General features: G+C 44.6%; 1 protein-coding gene across 22 annotated transcripts in view; it reads right to left on the reverse strand.

Annotated features, from left to right (window-relative positions):
- Positions 1 to 239: 239 nt before the first annotated feature.
- LOC135010635 (thrombospondin-4-like) overlaps positions 240 to 12,741 on the reverse strand; it is a 509,209-nt gene continuing 496,707 nt past the window's right edge. For 21 of the 22 annotated variants that reach the window (XM_063952413.1, XM_063952406.1, XM_063952410.1 and 18 more), the window contains one exon: positions 240 to 722. In XM_063952413.1, the coding sequence (XP_063808483.1) occupies positions 387 to 722 (336 nt within the window). In that variant the 3' untranslated portion in view covers positions 240 to 386. The remainder of the gene's footprint in view (positions 723 to 12,741) is intronic. The other variant, XM_063952417.1, reaches the window with a different exon arrangement.

A 12,741-nucleotide genomic window follows, 5' to 3' on the forward strand; every position in this document is an offset into this window, starting at 1 on the left:
TTTCCTTTTGTTTATATGTGTTTAATCTTACAAGGGCACTCCTATCAGTTCCCTCTACTTTTTTTATAAGCCTTTACCACCAAGTCTGTTGGATATGCTTAAATGAGATCTGTTTCTTCCATAGGAGTACAGTACTTATTCTTATACTGTATAGTGGCGTACGATTATGGTTTGAAAATGTTGTCGTGCTTATTTGAGCAGAATTACATTAATAACAAAAATGACAAAATAGCCAGTGCAAACCAGATATTGACACTTTATTTTCTATGTGTATAGTGATGGACCCACAAATACTGGTTGTTATTGGAGTGGGACGTATGTGATATTTAAAAGTATCTGACATGCAATTTTGGTGGCATTTAGTTGTTTAGAGGGAATGCACGTCTCTACCAGGAAAAAAGTGGCTTTCCAGCATCCTCTGCCAAATAAATCAAGCACTCAAGAAGGATGTAGACTTCTTTTAAAATTTCAGTTGGCGTGACTGCAGCTACCATGTTTCGCAATTCCTCGGGGTGTTGCGAATAAGGAGCACGGTCATTGGTTCCAATGGGTGGTTGGACATTCAATAATCCATAAGTGTTCACCAGGTATTCTGCTAAAAAAGGGTGTACAGTCTTATCATAGCCAAGTTTTTTTAGCTTTTTTAAGGTATCATGATACCGATGGTATAACACAGATCTTTTGGCCTCATCCACAGATTTGGTCAAGGGGCAGGTAGTCACCTGTAAGGATGAGAGCAGAATAGTGAGAATGCAATTATTTACTTTTCCATTAGCCTGAGGAGCTTATGCTAGTGGAAGCAATGGCGCTGATTCAGACCTGATCGCTGGGCTGCTAACTTTGATGTCCTTCGTTCAGATAGTTGCCGCCTCCAGGGGGAGTGTAAATTCACTCGCATGTGTACGCCGAGCTGCAAAAATCCACTGTGTGCAGTCTCTGCGCAACCCAGGACTTACTCCTACAGTACGATGAGAACAGGCTGATCAGGGCCAGACTCAGACACCCTCCCTGAAAACGCTTGGGAATGCATAAGTTTTTCTGGACACTCCCAGTAAACAGTCATTACCACCCACAAACGGCCTCCACCTGTCAATCACCTTGCGAATTTTCACACCATCCTGCCGCTGACCGGCAATGCGCGTTGTTGCCCGACGCATGTGCGCATTGCGGTGCATATGCATGCACAGTTATGACCTGATCGTCCGCTGTGCGAAAACGCACAGCAGCGATCAGGTCTGAATCACCCCCTATATGTGCAGAGATTCTTACCGATGGGTAGCATACGTGTAGATACTTGTGGCAAATATACATGCAAAGACCAAATCTGATTACAAGTCCATATTAAGAGATAGTATATGTTCAGAGAGCCATACTAATGCTAATAAAAAATACCTATTTGCAATGGTAAATTACTGCTGCTAATAGTATACCGGCCTTAAGCTGTTTCATGTAATCTGCGTTTAGTAAACATTATAGATACTATATTCTCTGGGTAGCAGTCCTCATATTACTTTTTATTTTTGCTTTATTTAAAATATTGTGGAGCTACGCATGATTTTCTAATAGACAGTTAAGTGGGAAAAAAAATGAAAAGACAATTTAGGTTTAGGACAAGAGTTGTAATATCCCCCCCCCTCCCCCCCGCAACCACCCTCCTCCTTCCAAAAAAAAAAAAAATAGGTCTGTCTTAACATTTAAAACACCTCACACCAGGGATGAAAATACCAGAGACAATCAAAGGCGGATGCCTCCAGGCACCAGCAGATAAGGGAGAACCCTGACTTCCTCCATTGCTTTAGGTTCTGCTTTATGCATCGCATAGTAGGAATAAGCAGGGAGCCCAGGGGTGCATACGTTGCAGCCCTCCCGCTCACAGGGAACCTACCCCACTACCCCATAGTCCTGTCCCAGCCTAGAGATGGATCTTCAGCAAGGAAACATTGTATATGTCCATATGTACATAAAAGGGACAGAGGCTGGAGTGAATGGCCCCTCCCACCTTTGATAGCTCTTCCCCCTCACACTCTCAGGACTTCCTGCCTCTGTTGTTGTTGTGGGAGCAGCAAATAGTATGAACAGAAGACCACGATTGTGTGTTTGGGTGTGTTAGAGTGTTGGAAGTGATACTGGGAGGTGTGGGGATTGGGAAGGGCGGGGAAGGTGCAACTAGGATGTTGGCAGTGAATGCAGGGAGAGTGCGTGTGTGTTTCAGTGCTGCTGGGTTGTTGGTAGTGATGTGCACCGGACATTTTTCGGGTTTTGTGTTTTGGTTTTGGATTCGGTTCCGCGGCCGTGTTTTGGATTCGGACGCGTTTTGGCAAAACCTCCCTGAAAAATTTTTGTCGGATTCGGGTGTGTTTTGGATTCGGGTGTTTTTTTACAAAAACCCCTCAAAAACAGCTTAAATCATAGAATTTGGGGGTCATTTTGATCCCATAGTATTATTAACCTCCATAACCATAATTTCCACTCATTTCCAGTCTATCCTGAACACCTCACAATATTATTTTTAGTCCTAAAATTTGCACCGAGGTCACTGGATGACTAAGCTAAGCGACCCAAGTGGCCGACACAAACACCTGGCCCATCTAGGAGTGGCACTGCAGTGTCAGACAGGATGGCACTTCAAAAAAATAGTCCCCAAACAGCACATGATGCAAAAAAAAAAAAAAAAAAGAGGCGCAATGAGGTAGCTGTGTGACTAAGCTAAGTGACCCAAGTGGCCAACACAAACACCTGGCCCATCTAGGAGTGGCACTGCAGTGTCAGACAGGATGGCACTTCAAAAAAAATAGTCTCCAAACAGCACATGATGCAAAGAAAAAAAAGAGGTGCAATGAGGTAGCTGTGTGACTAAGCTAAGCGACCCAAGTGGCCGACACAAACACCTGGCCCATCTAGGAGTGGCACTGCAGTGTCAGACAGGATGGCACTTCAAAAAAAATAGTCCCCAAACAGCACATGATGCAAAGAAAAAAAGAGGCGCAATGAGGTAGCTGTGTGACTAAGCTAAGCGACCCAAGTGGCCGACACAAACATCTGGCCCATCTAGGAGTGGCACTGCAGTGTCAGACAGGATGGCACTTCAAAAAAATAGTCCCCAAATAGCACATGAAGCGAAGAAAAAAAGAGGCGCAATGAGGTAGCTGTGTGACTAAGCTAAGCGACCCAAGTGGCCGACACAAACACCTGGCCCATCTAGGAGTGGCACTGCAGTTTTTTAGCGAGAGGATGAGTGCTTCCATCCTCATGTGAAGCTGAACCACTAGCCATGAACATAGGCCAGGGCCTCAGCCGTTCCTTGCCACTCCGTGTCGTAAATGGCATATTGGCAAGTTTACGCTTCTCCTCAGACGCTTTTGATTTTGATTTTTGGGTCATTTTACTGAACTTTTGTGTTTTGGATTTTACATGCTCTCTACTATGACATTGGGCATCGGCCTTGGCAGACGACGTTGATGGCATTTCATCGTCTCGGCCATGACTAGTGGCAGCAGCTTCAGCACAAGGTGGAAGTGGATCTTGATCTTTCCCTATTTTACCTTCCACATTTTTGTTCTCCATTCTTTAATGTGTGGAATTATATGCCAGTATCAATAGCAATGGCCTACTACTATATATACTGCGCACAACTGAAATGCACCACAGGTATGGATGGATAGTATACTTGACGACACAAAGGTAGGTAGAGCAGTGGCCTACTGTACCGTACTGCTATATATTATATACTGTTGGTCAGCAAACTGTGCAAAACTGAAATGCACCACAGGTATGGATGGATAGTATACTTGACGACACAGAGGTAGGTAGAGCAGTGGCCTACTGTACCGTACTGCTATATATTATATACTGGTGGTCAGCAAACTGTGCAAAACTGAAATGCACCACAGGTATGGATGGATAGTATACTTGACGACACAGAGGTAGGTAGAGCAGTGGCCTACTGTACCGTACTGCTATATATTATATACTGGTGGTCAGCAAACTGTGCAAAACTGAAATGCACCACAGGTATGGATGGATAGTATACTTGACAACACAGAGGTAGGTAGAGCAGTGGCCTACTGTACCGTACTGCTATATATTATATACTGGTGGTCAGCAAACTGTGCAAAACTGAAATGCACCACAGGGATGGATAGTATACTTGACAACACAGAGGTAGGCAGAGCAGTGGCATACTGTACCGTACTGCTATATATTATATACTGGTGGTCAGCAAACTGTGCAAAACTGAAATGCACCACAGGTATGGATGGATAGTATACTTGACGACACAGAGGTAGGTAGAGCAGTGGCCTTCTGTACCGTACTCCTATATATTATATACTGGTGGTCAGCAAAATTATGCACTGTACTCCGACTATATACTACAATGCAGCACAGATGTGGAGTGTTTTTCAGGCAGAGAACGTATAATACTGGTGGTCACTGGTCAGCAAAACTCTGTACTGTACTCCTCCTATATAATACTGCTGGTCCTCAGTCCCCACAATAAAACAGTGTGAGCACAGATATATGCAGCACACTGAGCACAGATATGGAGCGTTTTTCAGGCAGACAACGTATACTGGTGGCCACTGGTCAGCAAAACTCTGCACTGTACTCCTCCTATATAATACTGCTGGTCCCCAGTCCCCACAATAAAACAGCGTGAGCACAGATATATGCAGCACACTGAGCACATATATGGAGCGTTTTTCAGGCAGACAACGTATGCTGGTGGTCACTGGTCAGCAAAACTCTGCACTGTACTCCTATATAATACTGCTGGTCCCCAGTCCCCACAATAAAGCAGTGTGAGCACAGATATATGCAGCACACTGAGCACAGATATGGAGCGTTTTTCAGGCAGACAACGTATACTGGTGGTCACTGGTCAGCAAAACTCTGCACTGTACTCCTCCTATATAATACTGCTGGTCCCCAGTCCCCACAATAAAGCAGTGTGAGCACAGATATATGCAGCACACTGAACACAGATATGGAGCGTTTTTTCAGGCAGACAACGTATAATACTGGTGGTCACTGGTCAGCAAAACTCTGCACTGTACTCCTCCTATATAATACTGCTGGTCCCCAGTCCCCACAATAAAGCAGTGTGAGCACAGATATATGCAGCACACTGAGCACAGATATGGAGCGTTTTTCAGGCAGACAACGTATAATACTGGTGGTCACTGGTCAGCAAAACTCTGCACTGTACTCCTCCTATAATACTGCTGGTCCCCAGAATAAAGATATTTGCACTGCAGCCCCCTGAAACAAAGTGAGAGGACGCCAGCCACGTCCTCTCACTATCATTTCCAATGCAAGAGTGAAAAATGGCGGCGACGCGCGGCTCCTTATATAGAATCAGAATTTCGCGAGAATCCGACAGCGGGATGATGACGTTCGGGCGCGCTCGGGTTAACCGAGCCATATGGGAGAATCCGAGTATGCCTCGGACCTGTGTAAAATGGGTGAAGTTCGTGGGGGTTCGGATTCCGAGGAACCGAACCCGCTCATCACTAGTTGTTGGTATAGCCAGATTAAGGGGTGGCCGCAGGGGATACATTACCACAGGCCCCCCTGTGTCAGGCCCCCTTCCCCAGCAGGAGCACATTGACATCACTAGCTATGTCTCATGTGCAGCAGCAGAACCAAGCAGTCCACCTGAGTACTGTCCCAGTGTGTAAGTAGGACAGAGACTGCTGCTATTCTTGCATGTGACAAAATAAATGATAGATTTTATTTTTATATGTGTGTTTTAAGGTTAAGTTGTCTTTATTCCACTACAAGAAAACTTTATAAAATAGATGTCTCTCAATTAGGTGGAACTATAAACAGTACCCAGGCATTATTAAACTATTAGTTTAAATATAATATACACCATTGGTTTAAATTTAATATACACAACCCACCCCAACATGACCCTCTCCAGGAGGAACAAAATGCTCTCTACCTGGATTTCCCTCTTAATGTATGACTCCAATCACCTGTGTTGAAATACCTTTCTTATCAGTTAACTAGTCCAACACAGGTGATGCCAATCATAATATTAAGAGGGAAATTAGTAGCAGAGCATTTTGTCCTTCCTGTAAAGGGTCATGTTGGGATGTATGCACAATCTAATACCCCTCCCTTTTGCCCCGGTCCCCCCCTGTCTTTAGTGCCCTGAGCCCACCTAAGGCTTAATCCGGCCCTGGGTGTTGGCACTGACTGCAGGGGGAGTGTGTGTGTGTGTGTGTGTTGTCAAAGTCAGAAAAATATCACGCTACACACTGCCATATATGCACCTCATGCGAGTGCCTGCTGCGGGTGCATGAGCTCTCCCGTGCGTGCGCATACTCGCTGTTGCGTGCACCCGCAGGCGCACGGTATGCGCATTTACGGTAAAGTTTATGTGCGTCTAGCGGGCGACTCAATCGTTACATATTTTAACCATATAATGTATTTTGTAGATTATGGTCCCTTTGATAGAATCTGAAAGTTTAGTTAATGTAGCATGTTCATAGACAAAGAGATCCCTCTTTGTTTGATACGAAGGGTCAGACAGGGGTTATACAGTGGTGTTTAGTATCCATCGGAAGAGTATTTAATTAGCAATATTCCGGTGTTGGTTTGAAGCGGATTAATCGCTCATGCGAATAGTTATGGACATAAGAAGTTTATGAACATTTACTGTATTTGCACTTTATTATCCATGCGGCGGGAAACCTAGTTTCCCACCCACCTGAGCAGTTGGAAATAGTCACAGCCCACCTGTATGAATCAACCTATGACCTTTTGTTATAATGCGAAGACGAATTCCTGTGTCCAATGAACAATAAGAATATAGGGACCATTGTACTGTATTGTGTGTAGTGTATAAAAGGACAAGCCGATCTGGGCCAGCTCTCTATTCTCTTCAACGGTTCTCATTGCTGATAATCGGGAGCTGGATATCCAGAAGGCGCATGCGATTGTTTCCCTTTGTGCGTAAGTTTCTCTGCAATCATATTGTCTTTATTGTTATAAGCCATTCCCTCTCGTTCTCTCTCACTTTCTCTCTCTCTCTCTCCCCTTTCCCCCTTTAAAAGTAATTGTATCTTTATTGTATTTTATGTGTAGTTACTTGGTTAGATATTCTATGTTATTTTGGTAGTGTATAACTTGTATTGTATTATTCTTTTTGAACGTTCATTCATTTCCTTAAAAGGCGTTAGACCCTTAGACCGGTATTTGACTGTTTATTATATTGCTAAGGGGTTCTCTGAGCGTCACATACGCTCATACAGCTTTTAAACTAACAAGGTTACATTGTGTTGCATTTACACCTTATCACTGCACAAGGGTTTACAGCATAAGTATATTGTTTATAGTATAGTTGTTAAGGTTTAACTCTGTGAGCATCAGCGCCGCTTGTGATCTCCTCGTGGTCTCGAGCGTCCGCTACACTGATAGCGTACCATTACGTTAGTCGGCAGCCTATAGCGTGCTTGCCTGCACGCTCTAAGCCGTGAGCGAACGTGCCGCTCGTGCGTCTCGACCACGGCTAAGCGTTAGATATGCAACGTGCGTACCCTTACGGTATTCCATACGCCAATAGCGTACTGTGTTCTTTAACCTATTAGAGGGTTTTCAGTAAGATAAATATTCAGCTTTATCAATTGGCGGCTCGTCCGTCCTTCACATATCTGCACTAGGTAATTTCAGCAGACATTATCGGTCAGCAAAGGGCGGGAGGTAATATTCCTCGTAGTGCTGCCCAGATAAGCGTCTGCTTCGCTTAGTAAAGGGTGCTGAAGGAATCCGGAACCGGAGGTAAGAACAATACGCTAGTGTCTTTAAAAACTGTTTTTCTTTTCTGTTCTGTCTTGCGTACGCACGCACGCATACATCTGCATTTCTTTTCATTCGTGTATTTTCACATATCACTCTCCTGGTTGCCATTTCACAATTGATAACGTGCTAAGAAAGATTTGTTGCTATTAGTAGTTAAAGAGTAAAAGTAATACATTAAGGGGTAATTTGTAAAGCACGCACACGGCTTTGCCTAAAGATACAAGGAAAGACCTGTGTGGTGCTCGGTAGATGATTACAATTAAAGATCATCTACATTGATAAACATGTTAACTGTATTTCTGTGGACATATCTGGCTGGCATACACGTGTTTCAAACAAAAGGGTGAGACTAGTGTACGCAACACAAAGGCCGACGCACGTAGCGTATATTACGCAACGGAGCGTCCGGGTACGCCCACATAATTCAAATCACACGATAGTATTATTTTTAACAGGCGAAAAGGAGGCAACGCGATAAATAGCGCAAGTCAATTTTAGTGTCCAAAATTTTAAGCTAATAGATCCTTCTCCAATTTGCGACTCATCTGGTCTAGACTATTTACTGAATGAAAGGAATTTCTGCGCAGAAATAACAATTAAAGTGTACATGTGGTGAGTGAGTGTATATATATAAGTTTTTACAATTTTTTTGGGTTGAACCACAAGAAGTCGAGTTCTCGTGAGGTACATACATGTAAGTGACGTGCATGGTGGCTGGGGAGGCATCCCTTGTTAAACATAAGTTTGAGCATTAGAGTATAGCAGACCAGGAGGTCTACTGTAGCACAGACCAGGAGGTCCGGAACAGACCAGGAGGTCTAGGTACAGCAGACTAAGAAGTCCGCTATAGAGAAAAGTAGCACAACACCAGGAATGGTTGGTGCGGAACCCATATAGGCCATTAAAGCTCTGGCTGAAGGAATTCGCAGCCGAAATTTTCAATTCCACTGGTCGCTCCGCACATAAGATTAGTTGCTTATGTGCAGAACGATTGTACCGCACGTAATTGTGTGCATTAGTTAGTAACCTGACCAGTACCATTTGCGTACGAAAGGGGTCATAAACGCTATTTGTACACTCTAACGTGATTTGTGTAATTTTTTTTATTTTAAGGGAGGTTCGCTGGTCACTCAGGAACTATCCAGCAACCAATAGTTACTGGAAAGGGTTAAGTGTTCTGCGGATCACACTCGCATGTTCCAGTAAATAGCGGTTCAGGTCGCAGGGGCCCTAGGTCGAGTACGCCAGCGCTAAGGCAGTGTGTGGGCGTATTGGTCGGCGTGGGCGAGTGAGTGGAGTACTCGGTAAACTGCCACCGTCGGCCTACACCGGACATCTTGGTTTTGTAAGGGTTCGCTGAAGACCCTGATTTGAAGGTCAGAGGTAGTGAAAGCAACACCTGCAAGTATGGGGGCCAGTTGTTCGGGTAGGGGGCGATCAACCTCGGTTTGGGTTGATTCAGTAAACCGGCCAATCGGGTCGGCAAGGTACGTAATGTGTGAAAAATACGGTTCACACACAGAGGTTTTATGTGATGAATGGGAAAGAATGACTGTGCATGACGGGGAGAAGTTCCCCCGGGTAGGTAGTTTTAGCCCAGATGTGTTACAAAACCTAAGGAGAAGGATATGTCTCATTAAATCAACAAAGAGACGGATCAAACATTATGACTACTTACAGTTATGGCAACAGGAGGGTGAAATACAGAGAGGATTGGCACAGGCGGCTGGATCTAACCCTATCAGGAAACTGATAGCTACGGCACCACCGCCACCTTACATAACGGGAGAGAAGTTGGTTGCAGAGAATGACGCACTAATGTGTGATAAACAGGCACTTAGTAACTGTATAACTGTTAAGGATAATATGAATAAGATGAGTAATGCAAATATTAACCCGTGCAAGTTGTACCCTGTTTTAAACTTTCCCCAGGAGTGTGATCAAGAGGACGAGTCAACAACACTATCGGCACTCTCTCTAGCAGCCACCATATCAGAAACAGCAGTGGGCACGACCCAACCCGTAAGATTAGTATCCAAGGCCCCTAGCGGAGGGACAGGTGAGGTCGTATCAACGGGTAAGTACGGCACCATACACTATGCTGAAACCATTTCACCACAAGCTGTAGAATCCACTCAGAATGATATTATCAGACTTAATCCCGTTAGGGTAATAGCAGTGCCAAATGGGAAAACGGACACTTCAGGAGTCACTCCTGTCAGAAACTTTGCCATGCACTGTCCATTTTCCCGAATGGAATTAAGAGCAATAGTGTCTGAATTCCCTGATCCTAGGAAGGATCTAGTTGCTAGCCAGAAATACATTAGAGATCTAGGGAATACTGTAGAGCCCAATAACAAAGACTGGCAGATATTGCTGAGGGCATGTTTACCCTCCAATGTCGACTCAGCACAATTCTTAGCTGACTGTAAATTAGATGAGGATGTACCCCTTACGGATGTGTACAACCAAGACAATGTAAAGAGAATAAATTTACAGTTAAAAGAGTATTTCCCAGCTGTTGCCAAATGGAACAAAATTTTCTCCATTAAGCAAAAAGAGTCAGAAACAGCTGCTGAGTATTTTCATAGGGCACTACTGGAAATGGCTAAATACACAGGCATAGAAGACATTAAGACAAATGCAAATCATAGAGAGGTAGCAGTATCTGTGTTAATGGATGGTTTAAAAGAGGTGTTGAAGACAAGGGTACAGACCACGCAACCATGTTGGCGAGGTCTGTCGGTGGCTACTTTGAGAGAGGCTGCTATTGATCACGATCGAAATATCACCAGACACAGGGAGTCACAAAGTGATAAGTTAATGGCCGTAAGTATACAGGCCCTGACCACAAGGCCACCTTTGTATAAATCTCCAAACCCTGTGGGTAAGTCAAATGTGGTAACTTGTTATTCCTGTCATAAAGAGGGACATTTTGCACGAGACTGTAGAGTGAAAAACACACAAAAATCATATCAACCCCCTAGACAACGACATGACACACGAAATTGGGATCAGGGACCGCAGAGACGGAGTCATGAGCCACATGCAGGGGAAACAAAAAGGTATCCCCCAAAAAGAGACTGGCAAGTCTCTGGTAGTTCCCATTTACCCCCTTCTCAAGTAGTTGCTGCCAGCGCGATTCTGGGAGGTCACAATACCCAATAGGGGTGTGGCCACACCTGTAATCTGCAGCCAGTGAAATTGATTGCAAGCCTTGGAAGTGAACCCGAGGTCACAATTGATGTAGCTGGTAAATCATTAAACTTCCTTGTAGATACGGGGGCGGCCAAATCAGTGATAAATTCGACAGTGGGCATGAGAACCACTGGTAAGACAATTCCAGCCATGGGAGTAACGGGAGTAGTCCAGCACTACCCTGTTAGCAAACCAGCAGAGATTACAATAGGGCCTTTGCATACCAAGCATTCCTTTTTGCTGGCAGCATCGGCACCGACTAATCTCCTGGGAAGAGATTTATTGTGTAAAATGGGGTGCGTCATTTATTGCACTCCTGAAGGTATATTCTTAGACATACCTGAGAATCACGCTCAAGAAGTGCAAGACATGCTAGACTCCCCATCAAAATTAATGTCCCACACTGTTATGTTAAATAGGAATCCATCCCAGATAGAAGAAATGACATCCCAAATACCAGCGTCACTTTGGACTAAAGATGGACAAGACACTGGATTAATGGCAAACGTAGCTCCAGTAGTTGTGCAAGTAAAAGATGGTAGGATAGCTCCAAAAATCCCGCAATACCCTCTGAAGCCAGAGGTGGAATTAGGAGTATACCCCGTAATAGAGCGCTTACTACAACAGGGCATTCTGGTAAGAACATCCAGCACTGCCAATAGTCCCATCTTCCCTGTGAAAAAGAGTGGGGGGAGGGGTTACAGGCTAGTACAGGATCTAAGGGGGATTAACAAAATAGTTGAGAGTCAGTTCCCCGTAGTGCCAAATCCAGCTGTCATCCTTATGCAGATCCCTCCCACTGCGAAATTTTTCACTGTTATTGACCTCTGCTCCGCCTTCTTTTCGGTACCCCTGCACCCTGACAGCCAATATTTGTTTGCATTCACATACAGAGGAGTCCAATACACATGGACTCGAGTACCACAAGGTTTCATAGACAGTCCAAGTATATTTTCACAGGCTTTGCATGATTGTTTACAGTCTTTCCAACCAGAGAGTGGATCAATATTGATACAGTATGTGGACGATTTACTACTGTGTTCAGATTCACTGGAAGCGTCCCTGAAAGATACGAAACAGCTCCTGTTTCATCTTTCAGACACAGGACACAAGGTTTCCAAAGACAAATTACAATTATGCCAGCCTAAAGTAAAATATCTGGGACACTGTCTAACACAAGGACTGAGACACCTGACCGCTGATAGAATTCAAGCAATTAGAGACATGACTCTGCCACAAACCCAGCAACAGATCAGAACGTTTTTAGGAATGTGTGGGTATTGCCGTAACTGGATCCCAGGGTTTTCCATTCTAGCATTACCTTTGCAGGAGATGGTTTCATCAAACAAACCTGATCGGATTTCGCATACAGACGAATCCGAGATGGCATTTGAGAGACTTAAACAGTGCCTAACGCAGGCACCAGCATTAGGTATGCCAGACTATGGGAAACCCTTTGAGCTGTACGGAACAGAAAGTGCTGGTTGCGCGGCAGGCGTCCTAACCCAAAAGCACGGTGATGCCAGCAGGCCGGTAGCATACTACAGCGCTCAGCTAGATACGGTAGCGCGATCCCTCCCCACATGCTTGCGAAGTGTCGCTGCGATAGCATTGCTAGTTACAAAAAGCGAAGATGTAGTGCTAGGACACAACCTCACAATTCATACGCCACATGCAGTGTCAGCCTTGTTGAATTCTGCCCAAACCAGGCACGTCTCATCAGCGCGGTTTACAAGA

Source organism: Pseudophryne corroboree, chromosome 2 (genome assembly GCF_028390025.1).
Source record: "Pseudophryne corroboree isolate aPseCor3 chromosome 2, aPseCor3.hap2, whole genome shotgun sequence".
In the NCBI taxonomy this organism is placed as follows: Eukaryota; Metazoa; Chordata; class Amphibia; order Anura; family Myobatrachidae; genus Pseudophryne; species Pseudophryne corroboree.